General features: G+C 38.0%; 1 protein-coding gene across 1 annotated transcript in view; it reads left to right on the top strand.

The window, feature by feature from the left end:
• The first annotated feature begins 524 nt into the window (after positions 1-524).
• The window catches only part of NFXL1 (nuclear transcription factor, X-box binding like 1), a 47474-nt gene continuing 23932 nt past the window's right edge, over positions 525-24066 (top strand). The window contains exons 1-15 of the mRNA XM_040595072.1: positions 525-851; positions 2202-2372; positions 2731-2840; positions 5021-5154; positions 6883-7061; positions 7230-7391; positions 7503-7603; positions 8730-8844; positions 9201-9325; positions 10237-10359; positions 11718-11808; positions 14644-14764; positions 15415-15571; positions 16216-16307; positions 20776-20797. Coding sequence (XP_040451006.1) covers positions 746-851; positions 2202-2372; positions 2731-2840; positions 5021-5154; positions 6883-7061; positions 7230-7391; positions 7503-7603; positions 8730-8844; positions 9201-9325; positions 10237-10359; positions 11718-11808; positions 14644-14764; positions 15415-15571; positions 16216-16307; positions 20776-20797 — 1809 coding nt within the window. The 5' untranslated portion in view covers positions 525-745. The remainder of the gene's footprint in view (positions 852-2201; positions 2373-2730; positions 2841-5020; positions 5155-6882; positions 7062-7229; positions 7392-7502; positions 7604-8729; positions 8845-9200; positions 9326-10236; positions 10360-11717; positions 11809-14643; positions 14765-15414; positions 15572-16215; positions 16308-20775; positions 20798-24066) is intronic.

Genomic DNA, 24066 nt, shown 5'->3' with positions numbered 1-24066 from the left:
GAGAAAAGGAGGCCGAGGGGTGTCCCCGTGGCTCTCCTCAGCTCCCTGAGGGGGAGTTGTAGCAAGGTGGGGGTTGGCCTCTTCTCCCATGTAACAAGTGACAGGACAAGAGGAACTGGCCTTAAGCTGTATCATGGGAGGTTTAGATGGGATATCAGAAAAAATATCTTGACCCTGGGGGGTACTCCTGAGACATGCAGGTGCGGCACTGAGGGACACGCCAAGTGGGGGGCTGGGCACCGCTCCGTTGGCTGTTGGACCCGATGATCTCAAAGGTCTTTTCCAGCCTAAATGACTTCGTGACAGGCAGAACGGCAGGCAAAAAGAAATTAACACATCAAATATTAGCGACCACAGCCTCGGTATTAGGCAAACGCCTTTCTGCCTCTTGCAGGCCCACCCGTCCTCAAGGCACGGCGAGCCCCGGCTGCCGCGTGCGCCCCGATGCACGCTGGGTGCTGGAGTCCCCCAGCCGCCACTTCCGCCCCGGCCGCGCGGGGGGTGCTGGGAGCTGTAGTCGCGCTGCCGGGGGAGCTCGCAGGTGTCCCCGCCGCCTCCACCGCCGCTTCCGGACGGAGGGGCCGGGCCGGGCCGGGCCGGGCAGGAGAGCTCGCCTCGGGGCGGCCGCCGGCGGTGGGGTGAGGCGGGGTCGGCCTTCCTCCGCCGTCCTTTGCTCACTGGCGGGGAGAAATGGAGGCGCCCTGGCGCCAGGGCGGCCGGGGCCGCGGCCGCGCCAGGCCCGGGGATGGGCTCGCCGCTCGCGCTGGGGCGGCTGCCCGGCCCCCCGGCCCCGCGGGCCCGCGGCGTTGCCTGTGTTGCGGCCGGCGAGACCAGCGGCGAGGGAGCCAACGGTGAGTCTCCAGTCCTCCGCGCTACCCCTGCCCGGCCGGGGGCTGCGAGGCCCCGCGCTGAGGAGCCGGCTGTGGCCCGGAGCCCAGCCGCGGCGTGGGGAGCCCCTACAGGTGCCCGGGTCGGGGCTGACCCCGGCGGCGTGGGGAAGGCAGGCGGGCGGGGGGAGGCCGCCCCCTCCTCACCGCGCAGCCCGGCGGTGGCCGGCCGGCGTGCCGCCATGTGCCGGCTGGTACCTTCTGGAGGAACCGCGGAGTCCTCGGGGAAGTTGCTGGGGGCTCAGGGGCTGTGTCCTCCCCAGGGTGCACAATCTGTGCCCTTCGAGGCACTGGATTTGCTCTAAGAGTAAAGCATGAAGTAATGGACGAAGCAGCTGTTTTTCAGTACGGTTGGAAATGTTCAGGGGAGCGCTGCCTGCTAGGATCTCATAACTGCTGTTATGTTCTGGCCAGCGTGCCACAATGCCCCGGTCTGGGAAAGGTAAGGGCTTTCCGATGCACCGAGTTGCTGTGAGTGTAAGTTGATATTTACTAAATACTTCGCAGGTAGAGAAACGCCAAATACTGAGCTCTTTTAAGTGGCAGCATGGTTATTTAAGGAAAGCCCTAAAACTCAGCTTGACGGAACCCCAGCAAATATATTGGGTGCAATAGTCTCATATGGAAAACTAGCAGGTACTTAGGACCTGTGATGCGCTGAAGACCTTTATATTGGCATGGTATGTTATGTTAGAGGCACTTTGGTTTATTAAGAACTCTTTTAAGCTATACAGGTTTTTTTCCCCATGTGAGAATCTTCCTTTATTTAGTGTGCATCAGCTTTAGAAAAAAACAAGGTTTATATTAAAATAGTCTATCACTTTTAAGCTTGCCACTATTGCAATAAGGATTTGTTGGGTGGACGGAGATCGATAAAAGTCATAACTTAAAAAATACCAAATGTTAGGAGAGGTATCTGTGGGACATTAGCAAATTATAACAATTGACCTTGTCAAGAATTGCCTGTTCTGTTGGGTTTTTTCCTTCCCTATACTATGAAAGTTGTGTTTGTGTACGATGCATGTGTGGGGATTTAAAGCATCCTTCTTTTAAAGTAGCATTATAGACGCATATATTCTAGTATGTTTGGTTCGATTTGTCAGCAGTAATTGACAGATAATAATCCTGCTCTGAAGTTTATGAATAATACAATTTTATGTTTTCTTGCGTGGTGTTGAAAAAGTAGCAATGGTACTGGCCTTAAAAACATGAAATCAGCAAGCAAGAAAAGAACAGCTGAAATATGTAGAACTGAACGTGGTGCTATGATTAGCTATTATGGTATTAATCATTGTTAATCTGTTATCTTAATAGAATTATCTTCACAGAAGAAATTTGATGAAATTAAGAAGGCTAATCAGGCTGCAGCAAAAAAGCTAGTTGAAGACCAGTTTAGCTCCTCATCTGAAGATGATGATGAAGATGCTGAAGTAAAACAAGGAAAGATTTTGGCCAAAACGTTTACCATTTACACCAGTCAAACTGGTAAATTTTTTTTTTGTTTATTGACTTCTATTTCTCTATGAAAGCATAAACAGTGCTGTAATATTGGCTGTGTGATAGAATTTTTCCATACTTGGAGGGTAAAGCACTTTATTTTGACTTGTATTAAAAATATTTGTTCCCAGGAATGTGTGCTGGCAATACTTCTTGCCGTTTTATAGAGAGTCAGTGGTGTATTTTTGAAACAGCCTTAAGTACTTTTAATAATGTGGTTTTGTAATAATATATGACTGGCTTCTCTTCAGAGGAAAAAAACCCCAAACTTTTACAGCAGTCTCAACATGTACAGAATAGCATATCAAACATTACTGATTGCTTTAAAAATCTTTATACATTAAAGATGGAGATGCAAGTGAACTGGAACGTACAAGACAGTACATGAATGAAGCTTTTCAGTCAGGGGCTATGACATGTCTGATCTGCATTGCTTCAGTTAAAAGGAACCAAGCTGTAAGTATTTTATAGTAGTTTTTTAGAATAAAGCAAATATAACTGTCTGAATAACTTGTGTTTAGTTATACTACTAAGGTAATTCTTGGGACTGATAGTTTTAAAATGATGTGTACTAAATGCAACATTTGGCATCTTTGGATTTTTTCAAACACTTGAAGAAATAAGTGCTTATATATACATACCTTGTAATCAGAATATTATTTTTTTACATATGTTTGTTATCATAATGTAAATTAGCTATTTTTAAGTTTTAGAGTCTAGCAGATGAAAAAATGAAGTGCTTGAAGGCCCGTGCTTGCAATGGTGTATGCAATAAGCTATGTTGTGGCAAACACGAACACCAAAGCAAGAAATACTTGGAAGTTAGGAAGTACTATTGTCAGATTTATAGCAGGGAAGCTAAAATAAACTTAGCAGCTCCAAATGCTGATCAAGTGAAAGAGAAGGGTGGCATGTCTTCGAAGTTTGTCTTATTTTATATAGGTACATTTTTTGTGGGAGAGATTTCAGGACAAATCTTTTTTGCTTCTATTGTTATCTATCAACTTCCCTTTGACATTGACAGACCCAGCCCTGTTTCTGTGATGGTTACTTGAATCAAATACGTGTTTGCAACTGTATGCTTAACACTAAAAGAAAAAAAAAGTGCAGAAAATCGTCAGCTTCTGATGCTGAGTGTATCTGGACTACAAGTATCCAATGAAACTGTAATTATTAACTTTCTTTTAGAAAGAAATGTAATGTTTTACATGAATTCTTAACATTTAATCTGGTTTTTTTCAGGCCTTAACATATGTGCTTGGATTAATTTTAAAGCGCTTTATCTCTTGATAGAGTTAATCTCACCTCAGAAGAAGTGAGATTATTTGGCAACTTGGAAGTCATCTTTTATAACTCAGTGGTTTGTTAGTTATATTGAATCTGTAAAGTTTCAGACAACCGTTTGTTTACTTAATGTCTCCTGTTTAGCTTTAGTTTTGGGAAGTTAGTTACTGTACTTTTAGAAACTTACGTCAATGACTTTGTCCTCTATAAGTTAATGGCAAAATTCTCCTTGTTTTCACAGTATAATTTTATAACAATGTCATAAGTTATTAAAACATAAATAAATTAAAACTTAAATTTTCTGCTGCTTTTCTCTTACCAAATTGCTGTAGTCATTCTAAGCCAACAATTTAAGACATCAATATATGAAAAGTAGCGAAGTCATGGAACTGCATTTCTGTTACTTAAGTTGCTTTTCAGCAGTAGGCTGATATTCTAAGCAAAGGATTGTGATTTCACCCCAGAACGGACAAACAGAAGTACTTGGGGACAAGAATATAAAGTTTTAGTGCTGGAGACAGGATACTGGCAAAACCAGCTCTCTTAAATACATTTGCTTTTAATTCTGTTCTGTGTCTCTCTTGCTCTTTGAACAAAAGACACTAGGTCAAAAGCCACACTTACAATCAAGTATTTTTCTTACTAGCGTTGTGTGTAAATCCTGAAGTTTGAAATGGGGGAAACATCTTTTTAGTACTTCTACTGCCAAGATGGCTAGAGACCTGGAGCATGGGACAGGGAGAGAGGTGCAGGGAGAGCTGGGCTTGTTTAGTCTGGCAGAGAGGAGGCTAAGGAGTAAGATTGCAGCCTCTTGTCTAATTGGAGTTGTGAAGATAGCTAAAGCCAAAGTAATCTTTGTGATGACAGGTTGTGTAATAGGGGGGCAATGGCACAAACTGGGGCTTGCAAGGTGCAAACTGGTACTAGGAAGGTAGTATGACACTTGGAGTAGGTTGCCCAGGATGGTTGTGGAGTCCCCGTCCTTCAGGATTTTCCAACTTTCCTAGGCAAAGCTGTGACTGAACTAAGCTAAGTTGGCAATAGTCCTACTTTGGGCACAAGCTTGTGCTACATGAACTCCAACAGTCTGTTTAAATCAACATTTCTATGATTATATGAGTATTTTGGGCTCCATAAGCCTTGGCAAAAACTTCCCACAGGAGCAGGAAAAAAGATTATGGGATCAGTCTGTAACAGTAGAACTACCTATATTAATCTAACAATAGGTTCTATCTTTGGAAACCCTTTTTAAAATTGAAAAATAGAAAACGTGTTTCTTTAGGTATTACAGATGTTTATCAATGGAAACAGAAACCTAATATAAAGCAATTGGCACTTATGTCTGCTTTTAGGTCTGGAGCTGTCGTGGATGCTTTTGTATATTTCACCTAGTGTGCATCCAGAAGTGGGCCAAGGACAGCCTTTTCCTTGTGTCTTCTCCTTTGACAGATGATGATTTTGGGAAGAAAGATTATCCCTGGCCATGGTGAGCTCTTCATGGTACATTGACAAAGATACTTTTATTGTGAGACATACATGAACTCGAGTTTAGAAAGAAATGATACATGTAAACGATGTGCACACCAAAAAAAAAAAAGTTTAGAAGACTGACTTTTCTATTGCTTTTTTGAATTATTTTTAAGTTTTCATTAACATGATTCAGGAATATTTCACAGTGATATTAAAAATGTGCTGCATCAAATTTGTTTTAACCTTTGGGAAGGTAACTTACCTATTGTGTGTCTCAGCTTTTAATATATATTTCTTTAATTTTCTTTAATTAAAAAGGCGTTAAAATATTTGTCATTTAAAATTGGCACTGTGAAATAAATGAAAAGAAAGTCCTGAAATAGCAAGGTTTAGGGATTTAGTATTTCTCTTTTTAAGTCTCTATAGCTCAAGCATTAAAGCCACTCTTGCGGATTTGCATGAGGTTGTATAAAGAAGAAAGTGATATTGTAGCTGCATGAATAATGAAGCTTGCTTTTTCAGTAGGTTTGTGTCTGAAAGTTCGGTCAAGGTTTCTCAGTGCATGTTTGTTCTATGGTTTATTTGCCCACCTACTTTTGTGTGGAAACTTGTAGTAATATCTATGAGACAGTTCTCTGTCAAATTTGGTTGAAAGTGCGAGGTGGATTCAAAAGCTCTATTAATGTGGGATCTCAGAGACCATGTTTGCTTAGGAAATAAGATTTTATTATTTTTTTTAAATATATATAGAGCAAATAATTGTTGACAGGCAGTGTCTCAAGTTGATAATGCCTATTCTATTACAAACTAGTTTTGTCTTTAAGCATAATGCTTATAATGAAAAAACTTTAAGGGTGAATGGTATTTCATTTAACATTTAAGCACATGATAAAACTGTGCAGTCACTACAGAGGAATGGTTTATGGCCTGTAATGTATTATATAGGGGGAAATTGACATTTTATTTGATAAAAACGAGTACGTAGGTCTTTCAGAGCCTCTCTTCTCTGAGAAGGAGCTCCTTGACTGTTGCCTTTTCCCAGTGTAGCCAGAAATAGGAATTGCTTTGTTTCTCATTCCTCATGTTGCCTCCCTCATCCATGACTTGTATCTGAAAGCCTTTAAGGTTTGTGGGACCAAGAAGTTCCAGAACTTTGGTACCTATCTACCTTTAGGAATAATGTATTTTTTTAATATCTGCCACTGTCAAGGATAATAAACGTGTGCGTCTCATAGTATCTAAGATGCTGAACTGATAGAATCTAAAATCTTTCAGCTAAAATTGTAATTATTATGCATAGTTTTAATAACATTGGTAAGTCTTGTTTTACATAGCTTTTAAACTGCTACTGGTAAAAACCTGTTATTTAATCTTATTTTGATTGGTTCAGTTTAATTAGGTTAACTGTTGCATGCATTCCTTTGGTATTACTTGACATAAAAATTGTTCTGTATGTTTGCTATACTGATTTTTTTGGGTGTATATTCTTATAGAAAAAAAGATTGCAGTGATGGCACAATTCCTTATACATACTAATGAATATATTGTAAAATCTGACATATAGCAAGACCTTTATTGTATATTACAAATTTATTTATGTTGTTATTGGTTACAGTGGTTGTAAAAATGTTAGTTGGTAGCCTGGTAACAGTCTTGGGAAACTGAAATGATAAAAACTGCTTTTCTTTTAAAAAAATTATTTAAAAATTGCTTTTCTTGTCACTCCTTTTTTCCCTTGTTATAGTCCAAAATGTAGGTTTGAATACAAACGGTCTGAAACTCCTAGTAGGTATTACTGTTACTGTGGAAAAGTGGAGAATCCAACACTGGACCCATGGCTGGTACCTCACTCCTGTGGTCAGATATGTGAGAGGGAATTCAAACCATCTTGTGGTCATAAATGTTTGCTGCTTTGTCATCCAGGTAAATCCACTGCATCTCTTGGTTGTGTGACCTGTATTTATATAGATGCTGCACAGTTTTACTTAAAAGCTGCTAACTTTAAATAAAGTTCTCAGAGTAAAGGAGATGTAGCCAAGGCTGCACTTGCGGAATGGCCATTAGTGAGGTATTCTTTTTTCCTGTCCTTAGGACCCTGTCCACCTTGCCCAAAGATGGTCACAATAACCTGTCACTGTAAGAAAGCTAAACCGGTGCCCCGAAGGTGCAGTGCCAAGGAGTGGTCATGTCGCCTGCCATGTGGACGAACATTGCTGTGTGGACAACACACTTGTGAGAATTCCTGTCATGCAGGTAGACCTGTCTTCTTAAATTCAGAGAAGTAGTAGTTTCCATTGTTATTGTTAACATATATCGTTCTTTTTGCGATTCCTACTCTCAATGTCACTTTGCAATTACATTCAGGAGATTGTCAGCCTTGTCCACGAGTCAGTAAACAACGGTGCATCTGTGGAAGACAGACAGCAGAAAGACTTTGTGCAAGTCCTCAGTGGCAGTGTGATCAGGTATTTTTTAGGTTTTGAAAGTGCAGTCAAAAATGTAAGCAGCAGTGTTTGAGAATGGATCTACTTGGTGGCCTAGTTCATTTCTGACAGTTAAAATGTCACTGTTCTGGAATTGTGCTAGCATTAAGCTAGCAGTGAATTTGACCTGTTTTCTTGTACTTGTTGCAATTTCAGCTGCTGTCTTCAAAAATAACCATGAAAACACAGCTTAGTAGATAGTTTCATGCTTATTTACTTCTAGTGACTGTGACAGAATGAAGGCTTTATGATTCATTCTTTGAAATATACTTGCAGCTCATTCTTAGGACCAAGGCTATGGATTGACAGACTGTAAGAAGTAAAAATAGTTACAAAAATTCAGTGGTAGGGGGAGTTGCACCAGGACATACTTGATCATTACAATCCCAGTAAGAAAGGCACCCAGTCTTTGTAAAGTGTCAATTAAAATGTGATTTATTTCAACTAACACTATAGAGAAAGGGAGTATAATATAAATAATAGCATGTCCTTTTAGATGCTAGGAACCCTAAGCTGTGCAGTACTGAATGAGCCTCTGATCTATGTGCAGCATGCAGTGCAGACCCCACCTGTAGAAATGGTTACCCCATTTCGGTCATTGAAGCTATTGTAGGATGTTGTGGCAGGAAAGAAACTGTTCATCATTTTACTGTCAAACAGAAAGTATGTTGAAGTGAGAACTTATTACTGCACTTTTAGATAAAGGCAAGGACATGCAGGTGTTGTAATCACTGGTCCTAAGAGGCTGCTGCCTGCAATTTCTTCTGCAACCGTAAATTTATCCTGTGACCAAGGGACATCTGCAGCACAACACAGGCCTGAAGGCTGAGCTGTATTTGCAGCACATCACAAGCCTGAAACTACTCATGTTACTGTTACATGAACCACTAACTCCTCAGTATACAGTGGTCTTCCAATCCTTCCAGATTACTGCAGGAGTGATCAGTTTTATTTGGTGAACCCAGCAAATATAAGATTTGTTAACAAATTCAGAAAAAGTTAAATGCCATCCAGATGTCTCTCTCTCCTAGTTGTTCCCCTTGGGTTGCTTTGTCTTGGTATGTAGTTCTGTCACATTGCATTCACTTGGTTTCTCTGAGTTTTCCAGGTGTGTGGGAAGTGTTTGCCTTGTGGTAATCACACATGTGAAAAAGTTTGTCATGCTGGTCCCTGTGGAGACTGTCCTCGTTCTGGGAAAAGGTCTTGTCCGTGTGAAAAATCCAGTAAGCTGACTTTTTTTGTTGTTGTTGTTAAATATGATAACATGGGAAGAAAAAAAAAAAGTCATCCAGTCTTTGACAGTCAGTAGTTTAGGTTAATTCTGCAGGGCGGAGTCCAGGAAAAGTTCTTACAAGCAGTGAACTGTGACAGCTTATACTAACTTTATGGCTTAATTGTTTCAAACATTTAATTAGTACCAGGGGGTTAATTGGTGATGTGAATAATTGAGTAATTCTAGAGAAGCTTTTAAAAAGAACAAGAGAGAATCGGCACTTGAACTTGTAATACATAGTGCTTTTCTTTTCTAAAAATTTTGGCTTTTTTCCTAAATGTTTGCTTGTACTCTCTCTTCATCTAGAGTTCACGTTGCCTTGTACAGAAGATGTGCCCACCTGTGGTGATAGTTGTGACAAAGTTCTGGAATGTGGCATCCATAAATGTTCACAGCGCTGTCACCGAGGTCCCTGTGAAATATGTAGGCAGGTTAGTATTACTGTAGCAGGTTCACATTTTGTTAGGGTTTTAAACACTGTATGCCTGGAACAGTGCAAGTCTCCTAAGGAAAATGAAGTCATACCTATCACAAAATCTGTTACTTTGTTTATTAAAAACGAAGCAGTGTTTTTTCCTCTACTCCTCTCCCACCTCAGCAAAATTCTGAATTAATAGTTGAGCATTATTTTTCTGAATTGAGACATTGATGAGGGTTTTACTGTTTTGGGTTGGTTTTTTTTTTAATTAATTATACCCTAAAAGATAGTTAAGTTTTTCCCCAGCTCTTCTAGCTGTTTATTCATTAGTGAAATGGAAGATGCTGTAACATAACATTATTTCCTTGTTAGTAAGAAAATACTGTTTTGCTCTGCTCTAAATATCTATGGTGCTTCTGTGGTCTGGCCTATAAAGCGGCTGCTGCCTGCTCTCGAATTGTCTCTTCCTGAACCAGCTTTGGCTACAAAGTCTGTGGTGAAAGTAGGTAGCACATGACAGCTGGGATGAAGATCAGATGAACCTGCTCACCTACTTCTTGAGTTATCTATATACACAATGGGTAAATCTAGTTTACTATGCAAGGAATGTACTTTTTTTGTATGAATTTGTTTTGTGTTTATGCTTGACATCTTGCACTACACGCTTGAGTGGTTCTCTGGAAGTGGCTCCCCTCTTGGTGAGACCAAGGTTACAGTGAGATGCCGTGTAGAGCAGTGTTTGCAACACTGACACAAGATCCCCAAGTAGTTACTGCTCAGAGCATGTGATACGTTCCTGTTGTGATAGAGCATTGTAATGCTACTCTGCCATGAATTTTTCTTTACAGCTAGTAGCAGAACATTTTCTTTTATTTTTTTCTTGTATTAAAAATACCTTGTTTTTTTCCCTATCTTGCTGCCCAGGAAGTTGAAAAACAGTGTCGCTGTGGAAAGCACACTAAACGCATGCCATGTCATAAGCCATATCTATGTGAAACAAAGTGTACTAAAATTCGTGATTGCCAAAAGCACCAATGTAGGAGAAAGGTAAGCGTCCAGAGATGATTCTCCTCAAATGTATTGTTCAGATATCTAAATTCAAAAAAATGTTATATATATCACATCGATGAGTTGTTCAACCTCATGTTATTGTATGGAACAAGGGGTTTTCTTCAGTGTCATGCAAATTAGTTTGCAAGGTACCAGAATTCTCTGAACAGCATGTCGCCAAGAAAAACTCAGTGGCCTTAAAAACTGGGAGAGGATTTTGACAACTTTCCAGTTCCAGAAGGCAGTTTTGCTTTCAGATACTTGGGTAGTTACTGATGCTTTATGCATTCTGAAGTAGTTAAATTGATTTCTTTCTCTACTTTGTAGGAAGAGCTGGGAATCTCTCATAACTTTGTAAGGGACATACCCTTATTTTTGACAGTGCAGCACTCCAGCCACCTTCTGATATGCATCACTGCGAGCAGCAATGGTCTGACAATTGAGAATTTGAATTTTGTTTCGGTTCTCATTTGAAGTCAAAGGAATGACTGATAGCTCAGGCCTGTCTTTTCAGTTTAGTGATTCAAGAAGGCCTGAAAGTTGCCTGCCATATGTGAATTAAGACATACGAAAGTTGGACTTCTTACCACAGAGACATGAAAAAAATGCAGATTTATTCTTAGGTATTTTTGAGTATTATTGTTATTACTGCAGTGAATTTAATTTGTGTGAACAGGTGACAAAACAAGTAAATGCAATCTTGACGTTTTTAATTTATGCTAAAAAATTCCAGGTTTCTCTTTCTGATTGTCATCCTTCCTTATGCAGTTTGGAAGGAGGGTACCTCTCAAGTTAAGAGAAAGGATGGGGTTCCCTTGTGACCTGGCATCCACCAATGTGGTAGTGTTGTGATGTGTTCTGCTTCTTCCACATTACTACTTTATATAAGAACAGAAAGCAGATAACTGATTCTAAAGTTATCTGACCTTTACTACAAAGGTAAAAGGTGTTTAAAAAATATAAAAAAAGGTAGCAACATTCTTGTGCCAGGGATGATACAGTATAAAAGTGGAGGAAATCGCAGAGTAATGGGGCAAACTGTTAGCTATCCTATGTGTAATCTTCTGAAATTACTTTGGACTAAAATACTATAAGAATTTGAACCTTTAAAATGTTCCTCGGAAGCCCTCTGCCTTTTTGGTGTGTTGAAGTGGTGTTTTCAAATGTGTACTTTCTTGTTGTTTTATAATGTGAAGTTTTTAAAACAACTTTACAGATGGCCTCCTTTCTATATTTGGCATGAATTTGAGGAGATTTTACTAAATTGCATGAAAAAAAGAGGTAGTGGGAGAGGGCAAATTTATACCAGGAATGTCTTAAGTTTTCAGCTATGGAGGGTTTGTTTTTTTTAATAGTGCTGTTCTGGAAACTGTCCACCTTGTGATCAAGTCTGTGGGCGGACTCTAGGCTGCAGAAATCACAAATGTCCTTCAGGCTGCCATAGAGGTAAGAACTGGTGAAGGATCCCTGTAGTGATGTAATATTGTTTGTTTTTGCCAAACTTCATGCTTGTATGACTCTGTAGTCCTTAATGGATTCTCTCCCTTGTTGCATGTGGGCTTTTTGTGGGGGCAGTGTGTTTGAAGGATTTTTAGTGGTGGTTAGAGCTTAAGGACTTGCATAATGAAACCTGAGTTTTTACCTGGTAATTTTGCTTAGCAGTGTTCCTCTGAAAATGCTCTGTCTCCTTTCCAGCTGCTTAATTCAAAATCTATGCCTTGACTTTTTTTCCCAAGTAATTCTGTTCATTGAATATCCATAACAAAGTCCAGCTACATGTAGAAATGACTGTACTGATTGAGTCTGGATTTTTTAAAAAATCCTGGAATGCAACATGTGATACAAGTGGTCTTAAAATAAAAAACAAAACCCGAACAAGTTGATAATGTGTATTTTTTACAGTAAAGATACCGGTAAAAGAGAATATAAGAACTTGTTACTGAATATATGAAGGCTAAAAAAAAAGTTTACTTCTGCATCCTGTGACTTTGGCTGTTTTCAGCATCTTTTTAACCAAAATTACCTGGCAGCTTTTATCCTGGCCATTTGCTTTGACATACACTTGGTAGGGGATTTAACTGGAATGACTGAAAAAGTGGCTTTCTCTCAGCAATTTTCCCTGCAGAAGCTGCTGCCCTGCTGAAACAGCAACTGAGTAGCCTATGTAATTTCCCTTAGTGTTCCGGACTTTAAATCGCAACAGCTCAGGAAATAATTAGCAACTTGTTCAGCCGATCTTGCTTTTGAGGCAGTGATTCCTAAGAAGATAGGACAGGTAAATGTGGTGGTTGTCCCAGTTTACCTATTAAATCTGTCACCACAAACTAGTGGTTTGGGTTTTCTCTGTTAACTGTGCCACTTCTTTCTCTTCCTTTATTCTTCCATCCTCACATCTGACAAATCCTGGAAATACATAAATATTTTTTTTTGTACTGTCAGAGGAAAACTGGTAACATAGTTTGTCTGCAGCAGTCTGGTTGATAACTAAATTGTAGCATAAAATTTTGGTTAGAAAATGAAGGAGCTAATATTGCATTCTAGGATAAACTTTTACATTGAATAGCTGTTTGTATTTGATACTGCTTGCATCTTACAGCCTGGCTAAAATTGCCAATGATTTCTGATAACTAACAGCAGTATAAAAACAATAAAGCGGTGCCTATAAGAAAACAAGAATGAACTTTGAAAATGTAAATATCAAATATATATACTTTAAAGTGCGTAATTTATTGAAACAGTACATTTGTCAATATTTAAGTGTTAGCTCTTGCCAAAAGTTGCATCTAGTGAAGCTAATAACTGTGGTATCAGATGATAAATTTAGAAAAGAAAATAACTGTGTGCTTTAAAAAATTACAATCTAGTACAATTTGTAATATCTCATCAGAATGTTTGAAAATATTCTTGATAAAGGCAATGATTTTTATTTCAAAATATTTATATTACTGTGTTTTTCCTTTACACCAATATTTTAACAGCTGCTGAAAGTTAGGATTAATTATTTTGTCTTTATTTGTGTAATACCAGGTCAGGTCAATTTTGCAATGAGCTGTCAGATCTCAGTGACCACTGATTTTAGGGGAAATAGTATGCTTCCTAGAAAATAGCTTGCCAGATCAGGTCCTTTAAAAAAGGTACCTGATCTCAGAATTATTAGATGTTGCTGATAATAAGCACTTGGCCTTTAGCAGGGGTCCTTGAAAAAAGGTGACTTAATCTATTCTGTCTGTGGTTTGATTTTTATATATCTTTTTTTCTCAAGCATGCGTGCTGCCAGGGATCAGAAGTGTTTTGTTTCCTGCTGTAGTAAATTATAACACTTGATTTGAGAACAATATGTTGGGCAGCATAGCTTTAGACCTTTAGTTTGTTTTGTAAAAGTAGTTGTTTGTGTGTGCTGATTACACATTGAAATTTAATTTTTCATATAAAGATTGTATACTTCTATCCTTTTTACTTCAGCAGCCTTTTGTCATTGAGAGATCTGCTTCTTGAAGTGTTTCTTCTCAGATCCTGCTAACAAATCAGAATTGTTTAAAAAGTTTTTCTGTTGATAATACCTTTGAAGTACTGCTTTCTTGAAAGTTTCACAATGCAACATTAGTAAGTCAGAATCCCATGTCTAAATTTGCTCTTTTCAGAAAATTTATATTCTCACTCTTAATTACTCAATAATAAAACTTAGCAGTTGGCACTTTATAGCTCTCCCACACTGTATCTTCATAAATTAAAACACAGATATTTTACAAATCTTTTTGAAATATATCAGGTTAGTAGCATAAGTAGCTTGAGGATCTTTTGGAAAAAGCATTGTACATAGGCTGAACATTTCTTCAATATTGTACAAAGTCTGGAAAACTATCATACCAGTTTTTCAATGTGTCTTTTTATCTTTTGAATATAGATGAAAGATGACATGTTCTTCATATGTATGTAAGACTGAAATATAAGTAGCAAGTATTTAAGTGTTGTGTGATCTAAATGTCTGGGCTTTAATAATGCTGACTTCTTTTGAAAATGAGAGGGATTGTTTCTAACTTGATACCATTTAACAACTGTAGAATAATCAAGATTGTTATTACTATTCCTTAAGAATGGTGAAATTCTCTTACTCAGGAGGGATTTGAAACTAAGCAGAAATAAAAAAATAACAGCCATATGTTATTTAGATCAAACAAAATAGGACAATTATGCCATGTGCATATTCAGTTATATTTGTTACCATTTTTTATAATTAGTAGCTTATTCACATTATCATGTTGCTATTATATGTATTTTTAGGTAGTTGTAATCCATGTCCAGAGACTGTAGATGTGAAATGCAATTGTGGAAAAACTGTCATTAAAGTGCCCTGTGGCAGAGAACGCACTATCAAACCTCCGAAGTGCAAACAGCTGTGCAGGTCAGTATAGAAGGTGTGTGTGTTTCCAGTTCTTCAGTGGAGTTATAAGTGTCCTTAAAGAAAGTAGTAAAATACAACCTTAAAAGGCAAAAATTATTCCTTTAATATGATTACAGATATTACTTGTCAGTCGTCTATATTCTTGACTATACAGATGGCGGTTAGCAATAATCTTCCTGTCAGACACCTCTAGTGCTGTGGTTTCATGAGCAACTTGCTGCTGTCAAGGGGAAGGTTCTGTCCCACTGAGCATTTCTAATTCTGCAGTCCCACTCATTTCTTCGAGTCATCTCTGGTACATTTTAAAGTATGTCCATGAGGCAGTTGACCTAGAAAACTTGACTAGCAAAAGGAAAAAGAATATTTTCTACTGGGGTGTAGTAAGATTACTTAACGCAGAGTAGAATTAGGATTGAAATAGCTGTTGGAGTATGTGACCCAACTTAGATTTTAATTTAATTTAGAACTCCTGTATAATTTTACTGTAATATTAACCACTGCTGAAAGTGAGAAGTAAACTCATTCTAAAAAAAAAAAACAAAAACCACACTTGTTCATCTCCATTCTTTGTGTATTGAGCATAATTGTTCAGTGACTGTAACGTCATATTTCTTGCTGTCATATTGATTCATTCTTGGATTTTACTTCAGTCGACCACCTACCTGTCACCACTCTACCCAGGAGAAACACTATTGCCACTTTGGTCGGTGTCCTCCGTGTCGTCAGTCCTGCCAGAAAACATTAACATGTGGTCATTTGTGCCCTGTTTCCTGCCACGATGAAGCACTTGTGAAGCAAGCTGGCTTAGTAAGTAAATAGTGGAAAATGGTGTGTTATGTTTTGAAGAATGAGCAACAGGTTTTTGACCTTGATTTTATTTTGGAGGCTCTTGGGGTTCAGAGTAAATAAATAAATAATCAAGCACAGAGGTGTATGTACTGCGTAACCAAAACCTAAGTAGTTCTAGGTTTTGTTGTGATCTAATTAATTTTGTAGTATATATAATTAAATGTGCAGTTTTCAGCTGTTATACTTACTCAAGAAATTGTAAGATTTTTGTTAGTTGTATTACAAATGTTTAATTTCAGATGTAAGCAATTACCTTAAACATAGCAAAAAAAATTGTAACTGATATTTACTAAACCATTAAAATTTGCACAAGTTAGAAGTGAGAAATTGTTTGGCACCTTGAAACATGACAGATGCATGCACTGCTTGATGATAATTGAACTTGTTTAGTAATTGAATTTTCTTACCCCTAACCAGGCTAAGCATGAAACTGTAATTTTTTTTGTGTGTAGGAGGTGTTGAGATTTCCATTAGTAAAACGTTAGTTACTAGAAAGTGGATTTGTTAGAGTGGAGATAGGTTTAGGTGATATGTTTGTTTATTGTCAAGCAGATGGTTCCATTTGTGTTCTGTATTCAGCCGGTGTTGTCTTTTGCTCTCAGCACCAGTCTGCAGGACCCTGGGAACAGCCACTTGAGCCAGCTTTTATTCAAACAGCACTACCATGCCCTCCCTGTGAGGTTCCTATACCAGTGTAAGTATTAAAAAATGAAACTTATAAAAGAAAATTTTGGCATAAAAAGAAATTTTTTCTTTTTGTATTGTTGTAGAGTGGACATGAAAATAACCATATTTTCCTCTTCAGATGAAGAGAGCCTGTGTGAACACTTTTCTTGCAAAACTAGGAGCAGTGGTGCTTGTGTAATAGGCATTTCTGTAGTGTGTGCTCACGGTATGAAAGGACTGATAGCGTTAGTAAACATTGGTTGTTTCTAATAAATGTTGTGTGCAGTGCTGCCTTAAGAGAAAAAACATGAAAATTGCAGACAGCCACTGTAATCTGATAGTCTTCAGTGACAAACAGCTTTTCCACCCAGTTTCTGTCTTGTTTGGTTTATGGGATCATAATTTTCTGCATAATGAATTGCTGTTTTGTTTCTCAGTTGTTCAGTTATTGTGTGCTAATGAATGGCAGGTGGATGCACTTTATCCCATCTGCTTGTCTCCTTTCTATTTTTAACTTGTCCAGAAGGTTCTGCTCTGAGTAGAGCCATATCAAACTCTTTCTGTGATAATGCTGAGGATAATAAGGGAAGATATGGTAGTGAACGTTTTTCACCATTCTTCTTCAATTTGCTAGAACTTCTGTTTACATTGTGGAATAAGGACTCGGAATGAAACATTTATCTGAAAAAGGAAATACTGGGGGGTTTGGTCTGTTTTTGTGTTGTAGTCTCTTACCATTTTAAACGCTGCATACTTCACAGGCATTACTGCCTATGTGTTTTTTAAACATCTCTCCTTAACAAGGGAATATTGTGTCCTCATTTTATGAAGTGAGAAGTAGATGGAGGAAGATGGTCAAAAATATCTGTTTAACTGCCTACATAGATATGTTTAGAATTTAATTTGTCAAGCTATGATAGGTTGTACTTTTTGTTCAAAACTGTGACTGCTCAGTATTTCTGATACTTGGGCTCAAAGTTGGACTCCCAAAAGGTGAAAAATGTTATGAACAGTCTGTTTTCAGTATTTGGGTAGATGCCTGTAGAAACTGTCTCATATAGATATTCAGCAGAGGTCATTGTGTAACATCATGCATTATGTAAGGCACATCTCCTAGTTCCTCTGAATTCCAACCTAAAAATCACCTGTTTTAGTCTGAAGACTCCTCCCCAGAGGATGTAAGTGTGCAAAGTGAGAAGGAAACCATACAGAAAAGTTGTTAATTTAATATTCTATATTAATGCTATTTTATTTTAATATTAATATTTAATTTTTAACTAGAGGAAGCATTGTTACACTTCATAGTTCTTGGAGCAATTGTGGTTCTACTAGCATCACATCCCATTAATTCTGGAATATCCTAACGTTCTTGATTGATCTTTGCAACTGTAACTTTTTTTACTTTTTTTTTTTTTTTTACTGAAAGCAATGAGAGAAATTTCCTGAATCAACAAAATAATAATAATAAACAAAATCATAGGTATAAAGTAATGTCTTGCTACAAAGCAAATATATGATACCTTCTTAGATCATTAGCAGGGCTTTTAGAATCATTGCTAGAACAGAGACTTTTGAACAAATACAATAATGGAGAGTGGTGTAAATAATCCTGTTCTGGATGGATGGATGTTACTGGGGATTCCATCCTTCACCACTAAGGTTTTGCAATACTTTTTGACACTTTTTCTAATAATTTGGTATCTCAGAACATGCACGGTGAGAGATTTGGAATGGAATGTATTCAGTGTCTGTTTCTGTAGAGTTAAAAGGGAGATTCTGAAAAATTTACTCTATTAATTTCACAGAAACATTGAGGCTGGAAGGTACCTTGGGGTGGGGTCATCTAGTCCAGCCTCCTGCTAAAAGCAGATCAACACTGATTTTGGATCAATTTCATAGAATTGTAGAATGGTTTGGGTCAGAAGGTATCTTAAAGATCATGTAGTTCCAACCCCCCTGCCATGGGCAGGGACACCTTCCACTAGACCAGGCTGCTCAAAGCCCCATCCAGCCTGGCCTTGAACACTGCCAGGGATGGGGCATCCACAGCTGCTCTGGGCAACCTGTTCCAGTGTCTCACCACCTGCATAGTAAAGAATTTCTTCTAATATCTAATGCAAATCTGTCCTCTTAGTTTAAAGTCATTGCCCCTTGTCCTATCACTACAGGCCCTACTAAAGTCTGTCCACATCTTTCTTATAAGCCCTCTTTAAATATCGAAAAGCCTGTAAGGTCTCCCTGGAGCCTTCTCTTCTCCAGGCTGAACAACCCCAACTCACTCAGCCTGTCTTCATAGGAGAGGTGCTCCAGCTGTCTGGTCATTTTCATGGCCCTCCTCTGGTCTGTAGCAGGTCCGTGTCGTTATGGTGGGCACCCTAGAACTGAACAAAGTACTCCAGGTTGGTTCTCACTAGAGTGCAGCAAAGAGGGAGAATCACTTCCCTTGACCTCCTCCTAGTCACACTTCTTTTGATGCAGCCCAGGATATGGTTGGCTTTATGGGTTACAAGCACCTGTTGCCAGGCCACGTTGAGCTTTTCATCCACCAGCACCCCCAAGGCTTTCTCCTCAGCGCTGCTCTCAGTTCATTCTCTGCCCAGCCTGTATTTGTGCTTGGGATTGCCCTGGCCCATGTGCAGGACCTTCCACTTGGTCTTGTTGAACTTCATGAGGTTTCCACAGGCCCATCTCTCAAACCTGTCAAGGTCCTTCCGGATGGCATCCATTCCCTCCAGCGTGTTAACTGCACCACACAGCTTGGTGTCATTGGCAAACTTGCTGAGGGTGCACTCAACCCCACTATCCATATTACCAACAAAGATGTTAAATAGTGCTGGTCCCAGTATGGACCCCTGAGCTTTGTCCAGCTGGACTTTGAAAACCCCCTAGTATGTTGATTCTGCAGCCTCTCTGGACAACCTCTTTCAGTGCTCGATTACACTTACACTCTTACTGCTCTTTTTTTTTTTTTTTTGGGGGGGGGAGCGGATGGGGGATGGTGTTGGTGTTGAAATTTTTTCCTCCACTGTGGGGGGTCTTTCTTGTTTAAGAGTGTCATTGTTCTCTCTTGCATTCCTGCTAAGAGCCTCGGTAAGGAGCCTGGCTTCAACTTCTTGGTAACTTCCCCTTAATTCTGACAGACTGTTAGTGTGTCTCCAGGCTGTAGCGTTGTGGAGGTTTAGTCAGTCCCAGATGCAGGACTTTCTTTGTCTCTGCATTTCACGAATTTCCTCTCAGCCCATCCGTCCAGTCTGTCTAGATCCTTCTGAATGGCACCCCTTGCCCTCAGAACTGTATCATCCTTGAGCATTATCTGCAAAATTGGTGCATTTTGTCACTTCCAAGTTATTGGGGAAAAAAAATAATTAAACAAGATAGGTCCCAGGCTGAAGAATTCCACCTGTACCTGGTGTCCAAGTAGGATACAAACAACTAGCCACTACCCTTTGAGCCCAGTGGTCCTGCTAGTTTTTCATGCATCTAGTAGTTAGTCTGACACCATTACATCTCAACATGAATGCAGGGTTGCTATGGGGAGTCTCTTATCCACCGATTTAGTAGCTACAGTTGGGCTGGTTGAGCAGTTTCCCCTTGCAGTGGTACAGAAGCATGCTACAATGGAATGCAGAGATCCTAGAAGCCAAATTAGCTGGAAGTTTGTCTTGGATACAAGAGAATTGAGCTGTGTAGAGCAAAGAGCAGGCTCCTGTGCTCTATCTGCTCCGTATTATACCAGGTGAAAGACTGATTGCTCTTTTTAATATCTTGCTGTCCTAAAGAGCATCTTCAGCTATTGGTAGTTGCTCTGTGTTAGAGAAGTTATCAGAGATGCTTTTTTTTTTTTAAATACTTTTCTAGAAATTCTTAGGAACTGGTTTACAGGTATTTTAGCTAGAGTATTAATGTTTTCATTACTCTCCTTTATACGGTTTCAGTAGAGAAATCAAAATAATACTTTGGAAGGAGATGACAGGTGTGAAATCAGAGGTGAAAATAAAACCATACTTTTAAAAATAAAGATTGATTTAATTTTAGGAGATCAGTGTTTGAATGAGTCACCAATTAATACCTTCAAAATTCTTAGCAGGGTGCATTTTTTATTTCCTAGGAATGGTAGGCAAGGGACTGAATTGTAAATGTTAGACTAGATAGTTTTCTGAAATAACTGAAAAATATGAAGTGATGTATTAGTAGAGCCAAAGGAGAAGATATCTGAAAGCATTTCAGGTAATTTTTAAAAACAAAAATTATTAATTGCATAATCAACTGTAAGTAATCTGCACATGAAACACGTTGGAACTGCAGTCATAAAATACAGCAATCCAAACAACTGTTGATAAAGAAAGTATTGAGCTGCATAGATATATGATTTTCTCTTAGTTTGCACTTTTTAAAAATAGAATGTATTATTTTTGTGTAAAAGGCAGTCACTGATTTAAGTCCTGTATTAAAGAAATACATGTTTTCTGAATCTCTGATTTTTCTCTCTTTAACAGGGAGTGTCTTGGGCAGCATGAGGTGAGTCACGGAAACTGCCTTTTAAAGTGAAATATAAAGGATATCTCACTTTGTCAGTCTAAAAAAAAATATTAAAGAAAAATGTTATATGGGGGGTTTATATTTTAAAATCAATGAAGTATTTTATAAGGGCTTACATATAAGAAAGTATTTTAGTTCCTTTTTGGAGAATATATAAAACTACTTGACTTTTTAGAATTCTTGGACAGAAATTTAAACTCAAGATGTATGAAGCTATTTGTGTATTCTTGAAGTTGTTTAAATAGTGTTTAAATTTTTTTGGAGTGGGTGATCTTTTTTCATTATATAGTTCTGGGATTTTTTTCCCTGTCATTCTACAGTTATTATTCACTCCGTCACATAACTTTTCTCAGTTCTGGAAACTGCTGTGTCTTTTTTAAAAGGATAAGGAGTATAGAGTCCTGCAGGAAAGTTCTTACGTGACATGGATCTAAGCGTGCATGGATGGAATTAGACAATATAGTAGAAACTTCTTCAGTGTTAGTTGTTTTTTTTTGTCTTTTTGATGTGTAGCCTTCTCCAGTTTTGGATGAAGTCATTGTCAGTTTTGGCTGTCGTGAGAAGAAAATCTAATTGACACTTGAAGCTAAATAACTATCATTGTTCACAGTAATTTCTAAAAGTTATGAAATTTAAGATCAATTCATTTTTCTTGATTTTTAAGAGATGATTGCTAAACTACTATTTAAAAAAACACTGTTGCTATTACAGCTTTGTCTACTAGTAAGTCTGACACAAATTCACTATCAAAATGCAGCTAACAATACTATAACAAACCTAGTTTCATTTTAAGCAAGTAAAAAATTCTAGAAAACACTTTAAATATTTAAAGACGCATCCCCTCTTTTTTTATTCTTTGACCTTCTTTAATAATCTTTCAGTATGTGTTGTAATGGTAGCTTGATTATGTGGTGGCAACATCTACAGATGTTGTTCACATTTATGTATCTGCAGTACAGCTTCCATGAATTTATGTATAAACAAAATATAAGCTGTGGTCAATTGACCCAATATATAACTTGCTCTAGATGATGTTACTGGGTTTGGTACTGTTCAGATGTACATGGTTGTGAAGTATATATCCCTCCCCATAACAGAGGACAGGATGGCTGCTCTTATTAGAGAAAATGGTTCCAATTACTACATATTTATAGCTACTAATTTCAGAATAATTGGAAAAAAAAATCCATTCTCCTTTGCACACTAGTCTTAGCAGAATCAGTCAATGGTTTTGGGCCATGTTTTCTTTATGGGTTAGTGTAGAAAATAGGGCACAATCCCACGGAGTCTATACCTAACTTTAATTATTAAGATTTATTGATGTTATATGATATTCTAGATTAAACGTTACTTCTCTCAGCCAGCAGAGTGCAGTGCTTCCTTCCTGCTGAAGTTTAGTGGTTTCTGGAGTGGAATGAAGTGCCCTAATCTTCAAGATTTTTGATAGCAGTCAAGGAAAAGAATGTTTTGTTAAATGTGTGTGTGAGAGGGGGTGTTTACAGTGTATTTATATGCATTGTACATTTTTTTGTTATTCCTGATATCTCTAAAAAGAAAAAAAAAAGTCATGTCTATTCAGTGTTTTATAGCCATATTGGTTCTTTCTCACCTCAAACTACTTTTGTTAACAAGAGAAAACATTTGTATGTGTTTACGAACACTTCCCTCCTGTAGTAGGTTCCAGCCCGTGAGGGGATTTTCACTAGGAAATACGAACTTTTCACAAGTGATGAAAGTAGCAATTTTCTCAAGCAAAGTTTTGCTGTGAAGAGGGGGCTCATCGCTGTACTATATTACTACTTATGTTGGACTGTTATGGAGGAGGTATAGAAGGTATAGCAGAACTATAATGGAGGAGGTATAAAAGAAACAAACTAGGAATTAAATGAGTTATAAAGTTGTCTTATATTTTACTGGGATGCCTGCAGACAATGAGAAGAGTGAATGAAAGCAAACAGTTTAGAAGTTATGTGATAAACAAATGTACTGTCTTTACATTTTTGCTTGGACAGTAATTTTCATTTGTGTAGGTATTGGAGTTGGTTGTTTTGTTGGGTTTTGTGTGTCTTGCTTTCTTTTTTAATTTCACTTTGGCATTTAGTTTAAAAAGTAGTTTTAACGGATTGATTTAATTCGAGCTCTTACATGTCTTTGGGTATTTTGAACACGCAATCGATCACTTGAACCAACAGACTTAAAACTACTTTTCAGGTGGTATAATTATATAAAGTCTGTGTTCAATGGAAGTATGATTCAACATGATGTTTAAAATAAGATTTATTTTAGCTACAGTGTGCAGCTGCCTTTTTAATAACTTCTTTGATTTGTAGGTGCTTAAAAGTAGCTGTCAATTTTGTTTCAAGTTGTAAGTAAGAAAAATCACCTATCATCAACAGTTGCTGCCACCCCAAAATGAAAACTTGATGTTTTACTTTTCCTTTGAACTGCTATAAGCATTGGCATTTCATAGCAGTAGCATACATATGCTCTTTTAAATCAAATTATAAGAGCTAATATTTGTATTCAAAATCTGTGTTTGTGGGAAAACATTAAAGCCCATACAAGATCAATGAGAAGAAAGAAATCCTAACTGGATATGGTATTAATTAATCTGCTGCATTTATTTCTCTTGTAGTTGCTTCATTTCATTAAATGTTTTAGGGGAAGGGAAACATTCTGGTTTTGTTTCCTTGATGAGTATTTTGAATATCCTGTAATTTCAGTCATGCTGTTCTCGGGCAGATAGAATGCTGCTTTTCTTTTTTTTTTTTTTTTTTTTCCTGGTAGGAATTTAAAGTTATGTTTCATTATTCTAGGGTTTTTTTTAAGCTGTGGTTCATTTATAGGAGGGAGGCTATTACTCTGTCTCTAGGTTAAAACTTGTGTAAAACTTAATGGGATTCATCTTTTATGGCTGAATATCTTATAAATGTTTCCAAAATTTTGCTGCCCTATTGTACTTGCTTTCTATTTTCATATCCCAATTGATTTATCTGTTAGTTGCTTTTATGCATTTAGGAGATGTGCTGGAAAGCTTCTGAAAGTTGTCTTGTCCTTTTTGCCTTGCCTTCCTTTCCTTATCCTGTAGAAGACCTGTGGTCTGAAAATGATGCCTCCTTGTTTTCTTTTTTCCAATCAGCTTTCATAAAATACTTCTGGTTCTCATCTGCATTCTTTATTCTTCAGCTCGTCAACTTCCTGGGGTTTGTGGTGGCTTTGATATTCATATTTGTAGCAAGAGTAGAGAC

This window comes from Falco naumanni, chromosome 1, assembly GCF_017639655.2.
Source record: "Falco naumanni isolate bFalNau1 chromosome 1, bFalNau1.pat, whole genome shotgun sequence".
Classification (NCBI taxonomy): domain Eukaryota; kingdom Metazoa; phylum Chordata; class Aves; order Falconiformes; family Falconidae; genus Falco; species Falco naumanni.
This window is presented reverse-complemented; position numbering and strand designations above follow the sequence as displayed.